This window comes from Harpia harpyja, chromosome Z, assembly GCF_026419915.1.
Source record: "Harpia harpyja isolate bHarHar1 chromosome Z, bHarHar1 primary haplotype, whole genome shotgun sequence".
NCBI lineage: Eukaryota > Metazoa > Chordata > Aves > Accipitriformes > Accipitridae > Harpia > Harpia harpyja.
This window is the reverse complement of record NC_068969.1, coordinates 10,877,753-10,899,202: the sequence shown is the minus strand read 5'-3', so window position 1 is coordinate 10,899,202 and position 21,450 is coordinate 10,877,753. Positions and strand designations below refer to the sequence as shown.

At 35.5% G+C, this 21,450-nt stretch overlaps 1 protein-coding gene across 38 annotated transcripts in view; it reads right to left on the bottom strand.

Moving 5' to 3' along the window:
- Positions 1-21,450, bottom strand: part of SLMAP (sarcolemma associated protein) — an 87,302-nt gene that overhangs the window by 28,690 nt on the left and 37,162 nt on the right. For 8 of the 38 annotated variants that reach the window (XM_052776975.1, XM_052776973.1, XM_052776976.1 and 5 more), the window contains exons 4-14: positions 16,510-16,582; positions 15,052-15,088; positions 13,690-13,752; positions 12,124-12,219; positions 11,745-11,816; positions 10,752-10,892; positions 8,955-9,092; positions 7,502-7,670; positions 7,366-7,416; positions 6,730-6,780; positions 2,351-2,413 (exon numbers count right to left, since the gene is read on the bottom strand). In XM_052776975.1, coding sequence (XP_052632935.1) covers positions 2,351-2,413; positions 6,730-6,780; positions 7,366-7,416; positions 7,502-7,670; positions 8,955-9,092; positions 10,752-10,892; positions 11,745-11,816; positions 12,124-12,219; positions 13,690-13,752; positions 15,052-15,088; positions 16,510-16,582 — 954 coding nt within the window. The remainder of the gene's footprint in view (positions 1-2,350; positions 2,414-6,729; positions 6,781-7,365; positions 7,417-7,501; positions 7,671-8,954; positions 9,093-10,751; positions 10,893-11,744; positions 11,817-12,123; positions 12,220-13,689; positions 13,753-15,051; positions 15,089-16,509; positions 16,583-21,450) is intronic. The other 30 variants (XM_052776985.1, XM_052776961.1, XM_052776972.1 and 27 more) reach the window with 7 other exon arrangements.

The following is a 21,450-nucleotide window of genomic DNA, read 5'->3' as shown; positions in this document are numbered from 1 at the left end:
TTTATAGAATACTAGACTGTTTAATCATCTAATTTTTCTTCTATCTTACATACTCCACTTCTTGACTCAAGCTGGTTTTCCTCATTTCTCTGCTTGTGCTTTCCCAATTTAAGTGCTTCTTCCCCAGAACGATGGAGATGCACACTTTCCCTGCTGTACCAGCACAAGTCAGAACCTTCTCTTCTAGACAAACTGTATGGTTGTCTCAATTCTCCTTTCTTTTTAGATTTCTCCTATGGTTTGCAGATCCTATAGTTTTAACTCCTCTGCTTCTATTACAAAACAGCAAACCCTACATAACACAACTTCAGTGTGTGACTCCTATTTCTAGGATTTTTTCTTTGTATTATTATTTTTTAAATAATAAACCTGCTCCTCTCCCAATACCTAAACCTCTGGGCAAAAAAAGCATAATGTATAGTTCATCATATAATACTCTCTCAATATTGCTGATCTTTATGATATTGTTCTAGACTTAAGTATTTGCAGCATGTCTTTTCCATTCCAGTGGTATTTGCTGCATGTCTTTTCCGGAATTCCAGTTCCTTGCAATCTCTGGAACTATGATTATTCTCCCCACTAGTTCCTAACCCTCACTGCTGCAGAGAGCAAAGAGCAGGAGTAGTACCGAAGGGTAGCACTTACTTACAAAATGAAAATAGTAGATGCCACAGTTTGCAGTTTTTTAACCTATGATTTTGTGGGGCCTGACTAAACATGTTTGAATTTGGAAAAGGCAAACTTTCAGTCTAGGAATAAATACACCAGTTGCTGACTTGGAATCTTTTTTGGTTTTGATTAGATAGTAAAAAATTACACTGTCGCAAAAAATGCAGATTACTGAACCCTTTGAACTCGTATTCATTCTTTTAAAAATGAGGCAATCGAGGCCTTACAGTGTCTTTACTCTAGCTTTCAATCTCTCAAAGGGAGGCATAAGTAAATTGATCTTTATTTTATTCTCTTATTACTACTTCAATTGCATGTTAGAATCTTTTACTAGATCCTGATGGTCACTTTTGCTTCTCAGTAGTGACAAGACTGGTCACGTTTAATTTGCAGAGATGATACTAATACAAGTTTTGCTAAAATAGGTTAAGCTAACATCCAAACAATGAAAACAAGCAACCAATTTGTATTTGAACATCATTCCGCATGCTCTTCATTTTCACTCTAGACAAAAAAATATTTTTACTCAAATATTTAACTTCAGTTCATTTTTATGTACTGAATAAAGAAGATTTATACAAGGTCTTTGCAAAATTTAAAATTACTTTAAACTTCAACCTGACAGAAGAAAGCTACCAGTCATTCACTTTTTAAAAAGTAATTAATTTTTTTCAAATAAATATTTTAAATTTTCTTAGACAAACATTAGCAGTATCCTGTCATTCAGTTATAGCACTGCAATCCATATCGCAAGTAGTAAAGTCTGTTACACTTCCTTATTGAAGTTTAAAAGGGAAAGGAAGAGTCCAATGGGCATAATGTCAAAAAACCCAACCAACTGCCTTATTTCTGCTTACAAATACTTCTCTCTGCTCAACTTTTGGTACATAATTTCTGTAAACTCTTAAGTCAAAAAATAATTCTTTATGCTACAAAGGAGTTTTCTTTGAAGTTTAATAGCACTTTTCTCTCTTCATCCTAATGATATTTTTCTCTTAGTGGACAAAAAGTATTAACATCTTAAGTTTTTCTTTAATTATAGATATGCAGACTGCGCTGTTTCATTACTCATTTTCAAAAGCCATTTGCTTCGAAAAACACGTTTTTTATTCCAGAATAGCACATCTTTCTCAAGATTGGTATTGCATATTTATGTTCTATTTTTCTTAAAAGAATCTCTTATATTTCTATATAAAAATTAAGTTCTTGTTTTCCTTTCTGTTCTTTGCAACAACTAATTTGAAGAATGTGTAAGACCTTTAATTATCAGATAAATTATAGATATGTGAAATGAAGAAAAGACATCATTACCTTATCTCTGTCCTATTGCTGCCTGTGATGTTTGCTTAAACTGTTAGGCTTTCAACTTCTTAATTTGTAACAGGTGAAAAATTACACTCAGTTTTAAACACCATGTGGCAACATTACCACCCTTTTATTGGTCAGAGGACAATAATGGATTAACTGGTAAGAAGAGACAATGTGAGCATCGCTTTGCAAGAGCAAAGGTATCTTACTACTACAGGCATCTGCTTAATATCACAGTGCCACAATTCTATGCTTAGAAAATTTCTGCTACTACAGAAATATTAAATAGTAGTGACAAATCCTGTCTTTTATCCACCTTTTCTGGGTTTTCTGTTGTTTTTAAAGCAAATGTGATGAACACTCTTGTACTCACTCTGACATTCTATGAACTGATGAATAAAAGTGCAGTCCCCTCCACTCTTTGAAAGAAAGTGCTCTAGTAAAGAAAGAAACACTTAAGTTTACATCTTCTTATTTTCAAATTGATGCAACAAAAAATTTGAAAGGTATATCAACAATATTTGTAATTGTATATTTACAGTGAATTTTTGAAATCTGAGTTAATATGCAAGCAGACAAGACGTAATTGAAATGATGTCCGAGTGATATTAGAAAACAGATTACTCTTTTGAACTGATTAGAAAAAAGTAGTACTTTATCTGCATTTTCAAGGGGTACTTTTAAATAATAAAATCTAATGGCAGTTCTTAAGCATAATAAAAAGCCCCTTACCTCAACAGAAGCTATTTAACCCCCCCCCCCCCCACTTTATTTAACAGAATTTAGTAATAGCCAATTATTAAAAGTCCAGACATTCTGCATTTGGCATTTGCTGTATTGCTTTTTCAGGTTAGGTGGTGACAAATGACTTCCACTAAATTTCCATTGGCAACTTCGCATGTTTGGCAAAAAAAGATTAATACACATAAGTGATATTTAAATCACAATAAATATAGAATACAGATGATACACTACTGAAACATGCAACTCCATAGCACTGATGCCTCTAGTTCCTCCCATTTGTTAATTCATGATCAGACATGGATAATTGCAAATACCAAATCAAAGCACTGAAGAAATAAGAAACATCTATTTAACCTATATTCTTCGGCTTTTTTTTATTAGCTTTTATTTAGCATTTAATACATTTTTCTCTAGTCTTCATGTTTATTCTTCATATCTAATACAAATATTTTCATTTCAAGAGGGTAAGTGTTGCTGAATATCACCCTTTACTTTTTACACAAAGTTTCACTGCACAGAAATAATTTTTGAAAGGACGGTTCTACAATAGAGATCCTAAAACTGGGCTCAACTCCCAGGTTTACACAAGTCTTTCCATGTGACCTTGATCAGCTCGCAACTCCATCAGAATCTTGTATCTCTTCAAGTAAAAAGGCGCTAATGCTCCCTTTCTAAAGAACCTCAAAAATCCTTTAGCCTCAAGAGTCTAGCAATCTGAAAAGGCTGCTTTTTAGTACCGAAACAGACAAAATGTGTTACATTCTAACAAAATTGTTCAATCATTAGCTTGCGATACCGGAATCTTAGCTATTAAGATCCAATCTGTAATACCAAGCTTTACCATATTTCAAAGTTACTCTAAAAAGTAAACTTTTTTCTAACCCACAAGGACAGGGCTTTTAAAAGACAGCACCACAGCTATAACATTTATTTTCCGTATTTAAACTTTTTTTTTTTAGCCTTTTTACATGATCCTCTGAGTGACTGTATGCAAATTCCTCATATCTTTCTTTACGTAATACATGGCTCACAAAACTTAAATATGAAAGCCAGGTGTGGTGCAACTCACTGAGAAACATACCACTTATTGAAATATCTCAGTTCTAACCCAACATTTATCAGTGGCTTGATGTATAAGCAAGTTACGGAAATTCTGGTGCAGAAGAGAGTATGTGCAATGAGAGAAAATGAATGCCTAACTATCATCATCTTAATACACTTTGTTATAAAAAGCCTCTAGAGAGGCTATAACATGACTTCTTAGTTCCTCTACTCAAGAGTACAGATCTTTTAATGTTATGGGCAGCCACAGAAAGAAGTAACGTAAAATCCTTATTCTTGCAACGACTAGGTAGCATGACTATAAACATACCTCGAGGACTTGACCTGAAGTTTTGAGAGACAGAGACAAAAAGAATCTTAAAAAACATACTGATTTTACATGGTTTTACAATTTTCCTCTGACAGGGGCGGGGAGCAGGGGGAAGGTATGTATACCTTTGTATTCAAACAGAGGAAACCTTTTTTTTTTTTATTTATTCCCTTACAGGCTATTTAGCACCAAAAAAAAATTTAATTTCTGATGTCTGCCTTCAACTGTGAAGTCTTTTCCTTATGCAAAATATCTACAATCTCTTTCACTGCTGAAGTTGCTGAATCTACATTATAAACTCTAAATTCTTAGCTCTTCTAAAATAATGCAGACTACTCAGCAAAAAAACCAGTAACTGCCTTCTGCTGCTTTCAAGAGAACAAAATCCAAAATCTGGCAGAGAAAAATTACTGCCCATCTGTCATTCTACAAGGGCTAGATAAAGGACAGGAAGATACAGAAAGGCACAGACTGTCATGAAAAGACCACAGGCCAGCAAAGCTGTAAAATGCCAGAGAAATGTGGATGGACCAGGTAGGTATAGCAGAGATACAGAAGAATGTGGTACAACAGACAGAATAATGGAAAACTACGCTAAAATACAGAATAATAAAATAGCATGGTAGGTGCATGACAGAAAAAGGTGATAGACTGTATAAACACACAGAAAGACAACTTGAATGAGCAGTTATATGCTGTCTATATTCATAAAGAAATTAGACGACAGCTTCCTAAAACTCCCAGGTTTGAGTACAAGTTCTACTGTTACTCATAGCATGAAGGAATCTATATTTTCATGTACCCATCCAGATAACATTTTGACTCTTATGCAATCCAAAATAAGTCAAAAAGGGATTGCTTCTTCAACTTTGACAAAAAAAGTGAATATCGGTGATATTTGTTATAATCAAATAATGAATTCAATTTTGAAATAATATTTCAGACAATTTTTAAACTCAGACTGATAAGAGATAGCAGTATTTAAAAAACTAACATGACATTCCTACCAACAATTTAAAAAAAAAAACAAACCAAAAATAGTGTTTGTTAAAACAACATATCATATTTAGTGTGATGTTACCAATTATTTCTCTATAAAACAATATGTATTTGCACTTGAAGCTTCAAAGGTTTTACTAAATGTTTCAATTCAGCTCTAGGCTACTTTCGTTCACAGTACTGCATGTTTTTTTAATACCCTCCAACAACCTAATTTTTAAAATCTTTTTACGGTTTACTTGGTTAGAATGAAGAATCACAATCCCTATACAGTACCTCAGTTTTACTTTGTAAAGAAGTGTACTATTTTGTGGGGTGGAAGATTAAAAAAAAAATTAAAAGCAAATTTGTTTCTTAACCATTCTATGAAGGATTAAGAGTATTACCAACCTAAAATTATGCATCAGCAAGATGGAACAATCTATCTAAAAACAAACTCTGGCAGTCCAGAGAACTGGGAACATAAGTCTCCTGCTTGCTAATCTCAGCATGCATCACAGCTAAGTGGCTAAAATGCTAAGACTTTAAGGGATAACTAGTACTTAGTTTAAGGGGAGGTTTTTTCGTGCAGTTCCTGTCATTGTTTAACTGATCTCTCCTCCTACTCCAAATAAGAACCAGACATGAGGTTATGCCATGATTATCTTTTTTACATTGCTATTGGTCTCCCTAGTTAAGAAGCTCTTCATTTATAAAACAAATAAAAAAGTAAAAAGCTAAAAATTAGAGCATAGCGTGTTTTAAAATTTTGTTTCAAAAATTTATACAGTAATCCTTAAATACTGTGAATATTGGTTAAAACCAGGAGTTCTCTATATAGGTACCCCAAACTTCCAACTGATACTACCACCATTCCTCAGAGCTTTCGCTATCCAGCAAGACACAACAATTGCTGAAGCAAGCTCCATCAAGGAAAAATTTAAAATTAATGCAAGAGGTCACATATATCTTAGCCAACGGAACAATTTAGTGAATTCAGAATCATAACTGGAATATTCTTTGATATATGTGATATCGGGCATATTCTTATCAATTTTATTCAAAAAACTTCAAGTGTATGTTAAGACACATTAGTTAAAATACTTAGTTTAACTAATTGTCTTTAAAAAGCCTAACAGTTAGTTCAATGTTTTACATAAAGACAGTCCTGAGTTTTAAAAAGTTAGTTTCCGCTGTTTATATATTTTACATACTCACTTTTTTCATACGTTATAGTTAGAAAAAAAAATGTTTTGCTGACTTTACTTACCATACCCAATTTACTAGAAAAATGGTGTATGTCTGTGTTGCAAGGGAAAATAAAATTAAGAGGAAAAAAAAGTCAATGAGTTTTCCACTTTCTTGTGTCACAAGCCTGATATCATTCAGTAGACTCCTACTGATTCCAGTGAGAGCCCATCAAAAACAAGAAAAAAAAAAAAAAGACGACTTCCAAGTTGGTTTGTTACATTTTACAGAACTTTCCAAAACCACCTAGACTGAAAGTCTAAGCAAAATATGCTGGTCAGAGGAGTGGACAAATTAAATTTCATTTTTTTAAGAGAATATTATTCAAAGTAAAACTTTAGAGAACGTTTTGAATTTGTTCAACTTTAAACATCAACCATAAGACAAAAGGTAGCCTTAAGATACACTACCTTTCTCTGTGCTCCCATTAATTTTAGGTATGAAGTCGTCAACTTGTATGCCTAGGATTAAGAAAGGGTATTATTTCTGGAACCAAGCAAAATGGTTTGGGTTTTGTTTCTTTATAAATACAGCATTGTGAAATGCATCTGGCTTTTCATACTACCTCCTCCTTCTAAGTATCTAATCTAATCAAACAAAACAAGCAAAATTTAATGTGTTTTCCTGCACTACAGATCATGTTCCTCTTTGTTCAAACATATAAGAGGTTACTATCACCCAAAGAATTACTGCCTATTACATATGTACATGTATTTTAAAAATCCTTATATATATATGTGTGTGTGTGTATATATATGTATATAAAAACCCTTCAAAATCTTGGAGGTGAGAGGTGCAAACAGAGCTCTAAATTGAGCAATGAACCAGAAGTCTGAACACTCACAACAGCAGTGCCCTCTACTGGCATTCTGTTGTAGCCACATGTCTTTCAATGTTAACAAGTGATAGCAAGAAGAATGCACTACCGCGATAACTGTAAAACGTTATTCTTTTGCCAGACACCTAGGCTACAAGATTATTACAATGAAAATAATTGAACAGAAAATCTGCAAACCAGCTTGAAACAAGAAACTGATCACACCTACCTAAGCTGTTGTGTTCTTTAAGAGTTTTCTCTTGAAGATGTTCTAACCGTACTGTAAACAGAAGTCCAAGAAAAAGATATTTCACAGATTAAAAGAAAAACAAATAATCAAAGTTTCTTCCCCGCTAGTAACTAACCTTGTAAAGCAGTTAGCCGCTCATTGGTGAAGTCATTATCAGCCTGCAAAGCTTCTATTTTTGCTTGAAGCTCTTGCTCTCTCTCTTCCATTTCATCTATTTTATGCTGCAATTCCTTTTTCTCAGCCAGTCCTTTCTGTTGGATTTCTTCTTGTCTTCCTTCTGCTACCTGCTCAAAAAAGATATTAAAAATCCCCAAACAAATCAAAATTAACATGTAAAGGAACAGATTTCCTTCATTTTTGTATAACTAAATGTACATAAGTAACTGTCTGTGCTAGTCAGATAAAGAAAATGGAAACAACGCAAAATTTTTCTACTGTTATTTTTCTATAAATTTCACTTCAAGAACAGTAACAGAGAGAAAGAATCTGAAAATATCTTAACTAACTTTTTAACTGAGGAACCTAAATTTTACAGGAATAGTACCAGGGCCCAAGAACTATGAAACATCCAAAGTCTCCCAGCATCTCAAATCAATCAAAACACGAAAGTCCTTCTAAACTGAATGTACATTGCACAGACCAACTTGATCGAAAGCCACATCTTTTTCCTTGCTGGATTTCATGATAATAAGTTTCAAAGACTCTCCTCCCTCAAAGCTAGGTAGTAAATTTAAATTTTGATCCCTCTGTGTATACTCATCATCATCAGTGGTTAACTCATAATTGGGAAACCAATTGCCTTAAGACCAGCAATTTAACCTTTTAATTTGGAAACAAAAATCTTCTGTCTGAGGTGCTGAACTAAGACTGGAAGAACCTAAGTTCAAATTCCAGTATTTATCCAAGACAAATGCAACAACTGTCTCGGGTCTACCAAGGGAACACTACTACCTTCCTCCTCCACATCATCTGCTTATCTAAATTGGAGACTCCTTGGGAATAGACTTTATTATGCTGTGATTATTTTGTTCTCCAGCATAAAGGACCTTTAAATATTAATATACTTAGATGTTTAGTTTAATAACAAACCTGATAGCACACTTCTTCCCCCTGACAGCTGAGCCATATTATTACTATGTGGTCCGCTAGTTATGTTTGTAACTGCACAAAGCAGCAACATGAAATGCAAATTTATTTCTAATTCTAGTTTTCATTCCCATTAACTGTAAGATGTTTAGGTTGAAAGTTATTTGTCAATATAAAAGCAGCTGAATATAAAGTTTTACATCATACATAATTTTATACTGAAATAAATTGCAGCTCCAAAAATATTGTAACTTGCAAAGTTAGTAAGAAGGGAAATTGTTTAGCAATTTTCTTAACTGATGACAGTTTCAAGCACATTATATGTAAACCAAAAGAATATGTAAAAGATGATATGCATCTTTCTTTCATTAACCTGTTGTTTAAAAAGTTTCTTAACCTTTGATTGCTACATTAGAAATAAAATTGTATTTACTTGTTCCATGCATTAAAGTATTGTAAGTCAGATGAAGTTCTGTCATTACCTTTAGCTTGTCAGAAAGATCTTTAATTTCATTTACAGCTCCATTGTACTTATTAGCTAATTCTCTTAATTCTTCCTGAGTCCGCTCATTCATTTCTTTCAGGTGAGTACATTCATCTTCTGTATTACTTAAACTCCGCTGTAAGATAGAATTATTATGCAATAAATAAAAAAAATAGAGATTAATAATCTACCAAACACTGAAGTAGATCTATTTTTTCCAAGGAGTATATTTAACTAATAATATTTAACTGCTTTGTACCTAAGCATTAAGGCTAAACAAACAGATCAAGTCCTGGCAAAAATGCTATCTATACAAACCTTTGTAATGTTCTACTTAAAGAACAGATTATGTGAAAATATATTTGCTTCATGCATGTGTAAAAAACCCCAAACCAAAAAACCCACAGTGGGTTATATAATTAACTGTGACTGATAGGAATAAAGAACTGAAACGTGTCATCCATCTCCCCCATTCTCTTCTGTTTTATGCTGAACTGTGGAAGTTTCATAATATTTTATAATTCAATGTAATCAATAGATTTCATCATACCTTTCACCCAGCAAAAGAAGATTTAACACATTATAAAAGCCAAATGGCTCCAAAGAAGCATTCTAAATCTTTTTCTGTACTCCATAATGTGGAAAGGCATCTAAACTAAGATCCCCTTACTCAAGAGGCAGCTGGGTCTTCAGGAGGCAAGAAATACTCCAGAAGTGTGCATCAGCTGGTGATAACAGCACAACTAAATGGTGTATAGAGTTTCTTCCTCATAGCTCAAGATTGTTTCTTCAGTCACACGATTTTTTTTTTTTTTTTTGTAACAAGCTCTGACTTAGTTCTCCTTCACCACCAAACCAGATCAAACACCTTTAAACAAAAGTGCATTCAAAACTACATTATATAATAATTATTGAAGGACAACTTTCAACCATGAGCCAATGATTCTTCTGTATGGAGAAAAAACTATGTGGCAGGAAGCACTCAGGCAAATCTCTCACTAAAGTTAAATTCGTATTTCTCCCCCAAGAGTAAAGAGGAACAAGTAGAATAAATAGGTCAGAAGATTCTTCTCTTAGTACAGGATTAGAAGGGAGAAGAAAGCTAGAAGTAAACATAAAACTCCAACCATTAACAAACCTGTCAAGGACTATTACAATCTAAAAAAGTATATTTAATTGAAATCTCTTAAGGTTATTTATTTACAACACTATGTGCATTGCATTCTCTAAAAAGCATGAAGAGGGTAGAGACTTTGTGCACTTAAAATTAAATCTTATGATATTTCTTGACCTAAGGGAGCATAGCAAATAATGATAATGGAAAGAGAAAATAAAGGAGGACAGTAATGAGAGATATTATAGGGGCAGGAATCTTATTTGAAGAAAGTGTCCAACACTTCATAATCTTAAAAGCTCATTCTTAAGTGTCATTTGTATGAGTGGCTAAGCTTACATTTCCATAAATTTTACAGTTTAAACAAGGTCTAACAGCATTTTTTCTAATGCATGTATGTCATTTTCTCCTCACGTATTTCCCACACATGCTAAGTTCTGCAAGACAGCTTCACAAATTTTGAAATCTGGCAGAAAAAGGAAGAGTTTAAAGAATAATTTCTCATTAACTTTTTAACAATCTAAGTATTGTCCAATAGGAAAAATAAACACTACTACTTAATATACTGCAAGTGCCACAATACAACAAATGCTGGCATATTACAGGCAACAAAACAGGGATATATGTAGCAGCAGTTATAACTATTTCAGCATTTCCAGAACAGGCATGAAACTTCAATACCTCCACTTCAGACAGTTTTCTGACCACTTCAATTTTCTCCTGAAGGACCCGCCTCAGGGACTCTTTGGCTGTTGTCTCATAGTTGTGTTTGTCTTCTTGTAATGCTATAAGCTCTTTTCGTATACTGTCTTCTGTTTGATTCTGTACATATAAGACAATTCAGATACAAAGATAGAATACAAATTAGTATTTTGCTCATTAAATATATTAGATTGTGATAAGACCCGTTCTATTCCAAAAGGTTTAGCAATTTCTGGTAGATGGGAAAATGTTACAGACAAATCAGCGATCAAAGATTCTTGACGTGACTGGGTGCAAACCAGTTATTTTTTTTGAAGTGTATGTATGGCAGCACATGTTCAGTGATCAGCTTTGATTATAGGAAAACTATGGGGGTTTTTTGGACCCTGCTAAGACAACGTTAAGCCTAAGAGACCTACAATCTGACAAACCAGAAACCTACAAGGTCCCATCTGAAAGACCTCAAACAGGACCTGCAAAAAAGTTCTTATCATGTGGGTAATTGAGAGGAAGTAAAAATAAAAATAAAAATTTAAGGCAGACATAGGTGGCCTCAACAACAATCAAAGCAGGGCATACTTGTTACTCTGTCTCTGAGTATCAGACAGCACATTAATAATGTCTTTTTTCAAATCCCTATTTGGAAAGAAACATCCATAGGAAACAGGACAAGATGGTTCTCACCCATGACAGAAATTCCATTTCACTACATACATGTTTATATGCATATACAAAAGAAATCAGTTTGGGCTGAAAAAAAAGCTGAAGAACAGCCGTTTATCTAGATTTAAAGTGATTCCATGAAATACAGAACAGATCTACAGTTTTCATGCTATTCAGATTATCAAAATTGCACAGGCTTATTTTGGAAAGTTTATGTTCCAACTGCTTTCCTAACTAGCTAATTTCAAAACACTTCAAAAGAGCTATCTTTCAGCATTCCTAGCATTCAACTTTAAGTGAACTACTTACCTTTGAACATGCCTGTAATTGATTTCCCATAACCTCTAATCTTGATAGCAGCCTGTCTTCATCTATTAAAGCCTAGCAGAAAAGAAGTATTACCTTAGTATTAACATGTGCTTTATGTAGTTCCAGTAGAGTTCTGCTTTAAAGACTTTAATTTTGTTGGAGTACTTAGTACTAAGTTATTTCAAACTGATACATAATCACTAAATTTATTAAACAGTATCTTTTACACAGTTTAAGAAAACAACCATAATTTAAAAAAACCACCATAAGCTTTTTATTCTTTCTGCTGCTTTCTTCCCCATTGTTTGTAAATTAATAGCTAAAATTTATATGCTACTGCATATTTCAGTCCATAAAGGAAAAGGATGCCTGCAGATACCTGCCAACTAGTATCTGAAGCCTCTTGTGTGACAGCAAGTAGTCGCTGAAGGGTTGCCAGCTTCTGTTCCAACATTTGTTCCCGATGTAAGGCTTCCTATGAAGAGAGCAGAGCACCAGTCAGTTCAGCTAGAACAACTCAGAAAAACAGAAGCAACAGAAGACATACCAAAATACAAGAAAAAAAGGAAGTGTGAGTAGCAAAAATTGTCACATTCAAACTACAGTAAGCCCATCCTATTTTATCCATCCATGCATTTATTTGTATATTTTAATTAGAAAATGTTATGCTATAACCTCAGGTTCCTGAAAACCTTCATTTTTCATGCATATGTTGCACATGCTGAGTACACATCGTAACAAGTTATTCTTTCCAAGACTTAAAAACACTTCGACTTTTCTCAGTGATTTGAGTAACAAAACTGTAAACACCAAAAGGCAGCTTGGCAGCTCCCATGCAATGAGCTGTTCATTCTCAAATCAGGTCACATAAGAAAAATGCCAAGCAAGAACTACTATTTTTATTTGATTTTTGGTTTATGACAGTAAGATAGAAGAGCATCTTTGTTAACAATTCCAGGATACAGAGAGTGAACAGATTGCTGAGCGAGTATGTATTTGGCCTCCCATGAAAAAGCATCTGCCTGAGCTGCTCCTGCTATGTCAGCAAATATACATGAAGTTAGTATCTGTCTCAAAAGCCTCATCATTGATGTGAATAAAAATTACCATTACAAAACAAAACCAGGCAAAACTAATCAGTAGAACTATATGTAAATTAAACCTAGGTAGAATTTACCAGTAAGAATATTTTCATATCTTCTCCAGAAAGCTGGTTTTATGAACCTTTCTAAAGAATCTGTTTATATATATACATATTAGTACACACTTTAATGTGTTGCCATTGTGCAGTCTAACCTTTCTGTGACATGACATCTTGGGAAAAAAACACACCTATTAAAACTGACACAGGAGCAGGCACAGAAAGGCTGATGATGCCAATGAGGAAGAGCTGCCAGCACTACCCCCTCCTTTTGTACTTTCCAACAGATACAGACACAGAAATATTCACACTAAGAAATCATATTTACAGAAACAAACTAGTTCCTGACACATGAAATGACCCCTTGTTTTGCCTTTCTTTTGTTCTACCAAAACTTTTATACACATACACAGTACATCCACAGCAACGGATGATGACAAAAATATTGTAAGCAAAAGAAAGTTGGGGACAGTGAGGTACAAAAGGAGAAAGGCCAGGAAAAGCAGGTATATAGCGTTCAGGGAGCCTTCTATAAAGCAGGGAGCTTTTGTGTTTCTTCTACAAAAAAAACTCAGTTTATACTGCTCATGCAAAACCCCAAAAGTTTACATAGTACTATACTATGTCCAATTAAACACATTTTACATTATTTCACTACAGAAAAGTTAGTTAAATGCAAGCCAAACAAAATGCAGTTTTGTTTACAAAATGCAAGCCAAACAAAGACATACAGAGTATAGGATTTGTGTTTTAAACAAAGATTAAATATTTAGCCAAACTAAATGCTGTCAAGAGAAAACCTACCTGTAGATACTGTGAAAGCTGAAACAATTCCTGAGAATACATACTGGGAGTGTTAGCAGCAACCTGAAAAATAAGAGAATTTAAGAATCAAAATGGTTTGCGATTTTTCATTAAACTCAAATAATACAAAATTCATAATTTACATCTAGTCATTAAGGTAAATTTAAGATTATCTAATAATGGCATTTTCAATCATTTGTTGTTCTGCTACTATTTATTCTATGTTTTATCACAGAACTTCCAGACTCTGGACTGAGGCTTCACTGTGTTAATGTCTTTACAAGTTCTTGAACCGCCAACACACCAAAGAGTTTAAGGCTTTTGTTTCAGTTGAGATTGAACTGACAAAAAAGAAACAAGGTGCACACAAAGGTGTTGGCAATTTATTTATTTACTAGCTCTTGTAGGCTCCTCCTACACTGACATAAATTTGAAGCTGTTTTTCACACAGTTATACCTGCAAGTCCCTCCTCAGAGGGGCTTGCCCTGGATTCAAGCTACATATGCTGTTTTGAAACCTCAACTTAAATGAAAAGTCTATGAACTCCTTGGGTTGCTGACTTCACATATAAATTTCCTTAGTTTCTTAAAATTTTGTCCTTCATGTTTAAAACTCTGATTCAAACCTATTTAAGTTAATCCTTCTTTTTAGAGGCTAGAGAGACAATCAGTTCCTGATAGCTTGTCTCAAGGGTGTATCTATTAACAGCTTTTCTACAAGTCCACCACATTATCAAAATTGAGTTTAAAAATTACACTAGACATTACTGACTCCATGACTCTGCAGTGAGCAACTCTGGTTATACAAGCAGAACCAGAGAGGTCTGGTCTCAGTCTTCCTCTGGAACATGCCAGAGCACTTTACAGCCTGTGCAGTGCAGCTTCTCCTCTATTAAAAAAAAGACAACACAGGGACAACAGACCTCATCCAAACACCAAATCATGAGCTACTCTTGGGTCCCACAGAACAGATCAAGTATCAAATTATGCAGTACCCAAGACCTGTTAGTCAGTCAACCTGTACCTGGAAATTTAACCATCTTAATGCCAATGGTTTGGTGGGGGTTTTTTTCCAAAGCTATGTTTCAGGTGCCATACTGTAACAAGTCAAGCTACCTTAAAATATACACCACGATACTGCATTACCTTCTCTGCTTTGTCACTTGAAATGACCTCTTGTTTTACCTTTTTTTCCTAAATTTTCTAAAATTGTCTGAAATTTCTAAATATTAAACTAGGTAAAAACAGGCAGTGGAAAATGTATCTAAATGTAACTGGACTTCACCACTTCTTCATCTTTATAACAAGTCAGAAAACAGCATATGGCTAAATAAGGCAGAAAACAGCAAATTACTTAATTACCTTATCAACAGGACTTGGTAATGGAGCATGGATAACACTAAAAAAAAAATTTAAAAAGTGAACACAGGTGCAGAATAGCAGTTAAAAAATCCAGAAGACTCCTAGTACTGTGCATTTAGTCAAGATGCTTTGTATTTTTAAGTTTATTCTTCAGATAAAAATGAAGAGTTAATATACAAACGTGCAAAACCAGTTAATGCTATGCTAAGCAATGTTTTCAAAGCTACAGAACTATTTTCAAATTATAAATCCAAGGTCTATTCTAAAAACTCTCTTTACCAACTTTTATTTCAGTAGTTACATAATATTTGACTCTTAAATTTGATTTATTAAGATTTAAACCAATTTACATGCACAAAACAATAGATACGAAAAGACAGTGCATATACTACTGTCATTTACAAATTCAACAAACTGAGTAAAATAATATTTGGTAACTTACAGAATTTTGTACATTTCACTAGAGCAAATATTATACTTGCACATTTTCATCAGAACTAAAAATTTAACACCATATATTTCTAGTATTTCTTACTAGGACATGCATCACATGGAAAAATTCCCATAATAATTTATTTTGACTTATCCTCCCAGAAGCAAAGATACCCTAAAGCTTCATGCAAATATTTCTGGATACTAATGGTAAAAGAATATTTAAATAAGCAATCAAAAACAGACAATTGCTGAGAATGAAAGATGATTAAAATTATGTCATTTGTGATTGGCACTCAGTTACTGCAAACAAAATGTTTAAATTTTTTGTTTCTACTTCTCTTTGAAATTTTCTCCAAAATCTGCACATATACACAGTATATGTGTGTATGCGTTTATACAACATTCCTCTCAATATTCATCTGAGTTTCCAAACATTATCCCATCCAACATTTTTTATGATTTTTTTTTTTCCCCTCATGCCAGGCAAAGCTTTCTTGCATTGTGACACCAAATCAGTGCACCACAAGGACACGTTACTGTATTACTTATCTGAAGAACATAAACAGTGTTATGTGTACACATGTACACACAGAGACACCATTAACTTGACTTTAGTAGAGTCTATATGCATTTAAAGGAGCAAAAATAATAATCCCTAATTAAAAAAAAAGAGGGAAGGAGAATTTGCTCACTTCCCTTCTTTTTTCCTATATTCTTCTCTTTATAATACCCATTCCAGTACACTAAACCACAGCCAGTCAGAAAAGCCCTACTTGGTAAGAACTTTTTTATTCTTTTATACAACTCATTTATTCTTTCATAGTTGTCTTGAATTCTGAAAGTGACAAGCAAATGAGATTTCTTTTTCATAATGCCTGCAAAAGAACCATGCTCTCAGTTACTTTCTTTGCACGATCACAGGAAAGTAAACTGTTCCTATGCTGATTTTAAACATAATGTCCATCAAATCCTCATTATACAGTAGTTTAATTTTGCTACACATGAACAGATACTTATTCTTACTCTGATCGCAATCGAGCTTCCATTCCATCTGGAAGAAACAGTTTGATTGTGGAGACTATACATCCATGGGTAACTGAAAAGAAACAAATACTAAGTCATCATGATTCATTACTACTTAATTGTAAGTTCAATGGTTAATGTTATAGTAACCAAGCAAACTGTCGTAAGAAACTCTGAAGCAGGCAAACAAGAAGAGGCATGAATGCCTTCAAGCACTAGTGCCTGGGTCTGCCTTTTCAGACCTCCTCTGGGGACAGGAAACTTTAGCATAACCTCTTCAAGTTTCTAATATGTACTTAGTCCTGACTGTGAAGCAGCTCCAGTTCCAATTCTTCCACGTGCAGCATTACTTGCAAGTTGTCTTTACTGCAGCACGTTAAAAAAGTTAACTGTATGTTTTGATCATAAAATGAGGGAAAAGGAATGCACCTTACCTGTGCTAGGTAATGGGAATGCATAAGTATAAACAAAATGATGAGCTGCCTTTTTGACAAGATTTCTATGAGCATATCCAGATACTTAAAAGGTAACACATCCAATTTGTGTCACGAAACACTCACTTCAACATCTGAACTTGTCAAGTGATTGTTATTTGCAAACACAAGGAATAAAATGGGAACGCAGAGGAAGAGTATAGGAACCACTGAGAAGTACATCCTCTTGAACACTATGAGCAACATCATTCAAGACAATACATCTCTATTTTGCTATTCTGGTAGTACGTACACATCTAATGCACAGCCCTAGACAAGTGGCCTCTCATTTCAGAAGGAGAAAGCTTGCTTTTCCAGGACTAAAGTCAAGACGTCTGAACTCAAGACAGATCCCAAGTAGTCAGAGGAAGAAATGCAATATTTGATTCTTACATCAAGCTCAACCTCTCTTCACAATGTTTCCCCAAAAAGTTACTATTTTCAATGACATTGCAAACAGTCAAATTATGTCTGTTTTGGTTTTTTTTCTTGTATGGTTCTATGAATTGGGAAGTAAAAATTCTTTCAAGTTACATGGAAAGAAAGACAGATGTTGTTCCCAAACTACTACCGCAAGCTAAATACAAATCAGTATATGGTCACCTATCATCTACCACTATACCTAAAGCACCCACCAACATACAAAGACAAATAGCTGCTCTACTTTCATGGTTATTAATATCAGCAAAACAGTTAATCTGGCTTTGGGAAAAAAAAAGGGCAATGGGTGTTTCAGGACACCAGTAGTGCTCCAGGGAAACGAGACAGGTCTTTGAGGAAGCTACCTCAATAGAATCTAAAAATACAGGAGAAGTGATCCAACTAAACAGCGGAGTCGTTAACCTTTTTTCAGTGCTAAAAGCTAATGCTTTGGAGAAGTATCCTCTTGGCTACAGCACCTTGTTTTTTCAAGCTGTCCTGGTAGACTATTAAATTTACATGCCAAGGAAGAACAGCCAGGACCTCATTCTCAAAACAGAGTGATCCATGGGTTCAGGGGTCTTTTTTGGCTTTAGACTTGGGTCCCCAGAATTCACAAATCTGTTCTTGCAAAAACGTAAAAAAAATACATTAGCAATATTAGCTGTAGCATGTAACACACAGCTTTCATAATGAAGAATCTTTCCTTTAAGGCATAAAAAGGAAATTAGTGATTTCAAGAAGAACATGTTAGGGTACCTGAAATTAAAGACCAACACACAGCTTTACCTTTGGGTCATACATCAGGTTGGTCTGCTGTGAGATTATATAATTCTGAAGTTTTTCTGTCAACACTTAGACTGAAAAAATTATCTCCTAAAAGCTGCAGGGGCTTTATTTGTATAAAAAAATTAAGCAATTAAGGGGAATTAGCAGAGGGTCACAAATAGACAGTGGCTGCGAGAAGGTACCAAGCATTTTGATAGGTTCATAAAATAAAAATAATTTAAAAAAGAAAAAAAAAACCCAACCACAACTACACTCTGTCCTTTAGCTATCTGTTCATTATAATTGGAAGAATAACGAGAAAGCCTAAGGGAAAGGCAAAGCAACATAGAAAACATTATTCTGGCGCTGACTGGACAGGATAGTGGCAATTGTTTGAATTCAAGTCTATGTTATTCCTTTTGGGGAATTAAAAAAAAAAAAAATTAGCAGTAAAGCAGCCTCTGGCTGCCCAACGGGATCGAGAGAGTTCTTCTCCGAGCAGAAGACACTCCTCCCCTCCCCACGTCCCGGCCGACACGCCGCGCACTCACCTGCCGGCCGGCGGTGCCCGCCAAGGGGATCCCCGCGCGCTGCCGGCGCCGGCACGTCCCCGCTCGGCCCGGCCGCGGCGCGCGGGCAGAGCCCGGGCCGGCAGCGCCAGGGGGCGCCCCGGGCCGGCAGCCGCCTGCGCGGGCTCGGCCGCGCTACCGGCAAGGGGCTCCGCAGCCCCGGCTTGCCGCTTCCCGACTACCTCAGCCGCGGCGAATACCCACGGACAGAGCAAGGGACCCTACTCCCGACCTCAGCCACGACCTCGCTGCGTCGTCCCGAAACGCGTAACTGTCACGCGCTTCACCGCACAACTCCAAAGAGCCGCCCGGGGTTGCCCTGAACCCAGCCGAGGCGTTCGTGCTGCAAAGGAGCATACGAACGGGAATAAAGAAGTAATTCTCGTCTGCCTCCGAGTTTTTGCTTCATAGAGGGACAATTGGCAAACGATGCTCTCATTTTTGTTTTCACTTGTCGATGCGATACCAGCGGCCGTGGCAATAATCAAGAGAGTGCTAAGAAACGGCCTCCCTCGTTCCCCTTTGACAAGCAGCACGCACGGGGTTCCCTCCTCCCGCGCAGCCTTTTTCAAACACCACACAAGAGAAGAGATGTACCAGTCCAAACTTGACTAGGAAAAAACCGCATAGACTGTATTTGAACTAAATCATCTGGTATTATTTGACCCTACTTGAAAGCCTGCTGCTCCTTTCCAAACCGGGAAGTCACCACCAGTTAACTCTTGGAACGCTCTGGCCCTGACTGGGAAATTTAGGAAGGGCTAAAAGAACATAAACCACACTAACGCAGAGAAAAGCACAGTAAGATGATTAATAGATAAGTACAGTATTAAGGAGAGGGAAATGAGTAGGCCTGTGTTCTTGTTAGTAATATCACAAGTGGACAAATAAGGAAGCGGGAGGGTTGGAAACATTTCTCTGGGGCCTGTTAATGACTTCAGCTCAGCAGCAGAACGCGGAGGAATCGGTGCTCGTATAAGATATCCTGAAAAACCACATACCGAACATGCCACTCTTAATGAACCAAATCAACATCATATTTGCAAGGAAATGACTAAGACATAGCCTGAACAATAAAATAGAAATAGATGTATTCTAGCAATATTTACACAATTCAGAATTCACATAGGCAAGTAAACTCAGCCTATCCTGTCATTACCTTATAATTACACAGACCAAAACTCTGAAGTGTCTTGTGCAAGTAAGGCACTATGTAAATACAGAATGCAAAATGGTTTTAAAGGGAATCACTAGTTTAAAAACTACTTTCATGTCTGTTTCATTACTAGATTAGGTTAACAGTAACATCTAAGACTACTGAAATGAACTGGTGAAAAAAAAAGTGTTTATATGCATTCCAATTACATTCATGGGTAAACACTTCAACCATGATGCAGCTATTTCACGCCCCAGCATGATAATATGATCTTCATTCATTGCTTGGGGAGCACGGAGATGGAAGAAAGCAAACTTGTATGCTCTTCCACATTAGCTAGCTCAACACATTCATAAGTAACATGAGTACAGCTCCTATGTTCAAAGCCAGAGAATAAGAAAAGGAAGGTTGCACAACCTGATCACTCATTACACAAATGCCAGGTCTCTGGGATCGTGTTTTGTAAAACTAACATAAAACCATTGGGAACAACTACTACTGGCAAGAGTTCCTGGCAAGAATTTGCTTACGGTGAACTTTCCACAAACTTTCACATAAACCAATTGCAAGTAACTGCTGACAAAATCCAAGTGAACTCAATTTTTCTTCCAACTAAATCTTAAAATAAAAATTGTTTTAGGTCTAAACACACATGAAGAAATTCAGCTTCTTTTAGCAAGGAGAGCATCTCGTCAAATGAATAGTTCCAGGTTCATTAGATGCAATCTAGTCCTTTGATTTATTCCATGTATACCGCTAGTATTCATAAATATCTGCAATCACTTCACATGAAGTAACATTTCAAGTAACTTCCAGACAATTCCAATTAGACATCCAGGAGTTAAATCTTTCCAACATCATTTTTGAGAAAAGTGAAACAATGTGATGTGACCTTCACTACAATGAATCACTCAAAAACACTATAGCTCCAGAAGCTCTCCATGACAACTTTACCACCACCATTGCTTAACAATGTTTTCTTTAAAGATGTATTCATTAACCTTCCCCTGATACTTCAGACTTTGAGTACTATAACCTACCTGGCTTAAGACAGATAGAATTCATGAGCAGCAGGTGGAGAAGGCTTCATCTTTTTGTTTTGTTCACTTAATGCCCTTTAAAAATTCTACTGTTGTACTATGAGTTGGTTTGTTTGGTTTGGGGAGGTTTGGTTGGGGGGGGGGGGGTGTTTGTTTGGGGATTTTTGTTTGTTTCTTTTTAAAGAACTTTACCACCAGCATTTAAATTTAGTATTATTCTTTCATTTCACTCTTTTCTAATATACCCCTCTTTAAGCATGAGCTCTGTGAAGGTCTTGTTCAGAAAAGCAGTAAAGTGGAAGAGCAGTGATGGCAGTTCTGCCATTTTATTGCCAAATCTGCCTGTTACCGGAGTAGGATTCTTCAGAACACGGCCAGAAGTTCGATGCTTACAGAAAGTAACAGACCCATAGGTAACTTTAAAAAGCCTTGACAATATTGATTACAGTCTAATAATTCACATACAAGACCAGTCTTCAGAAAGAGAAAGAAATGGCTCCTGAAACACTGTACAT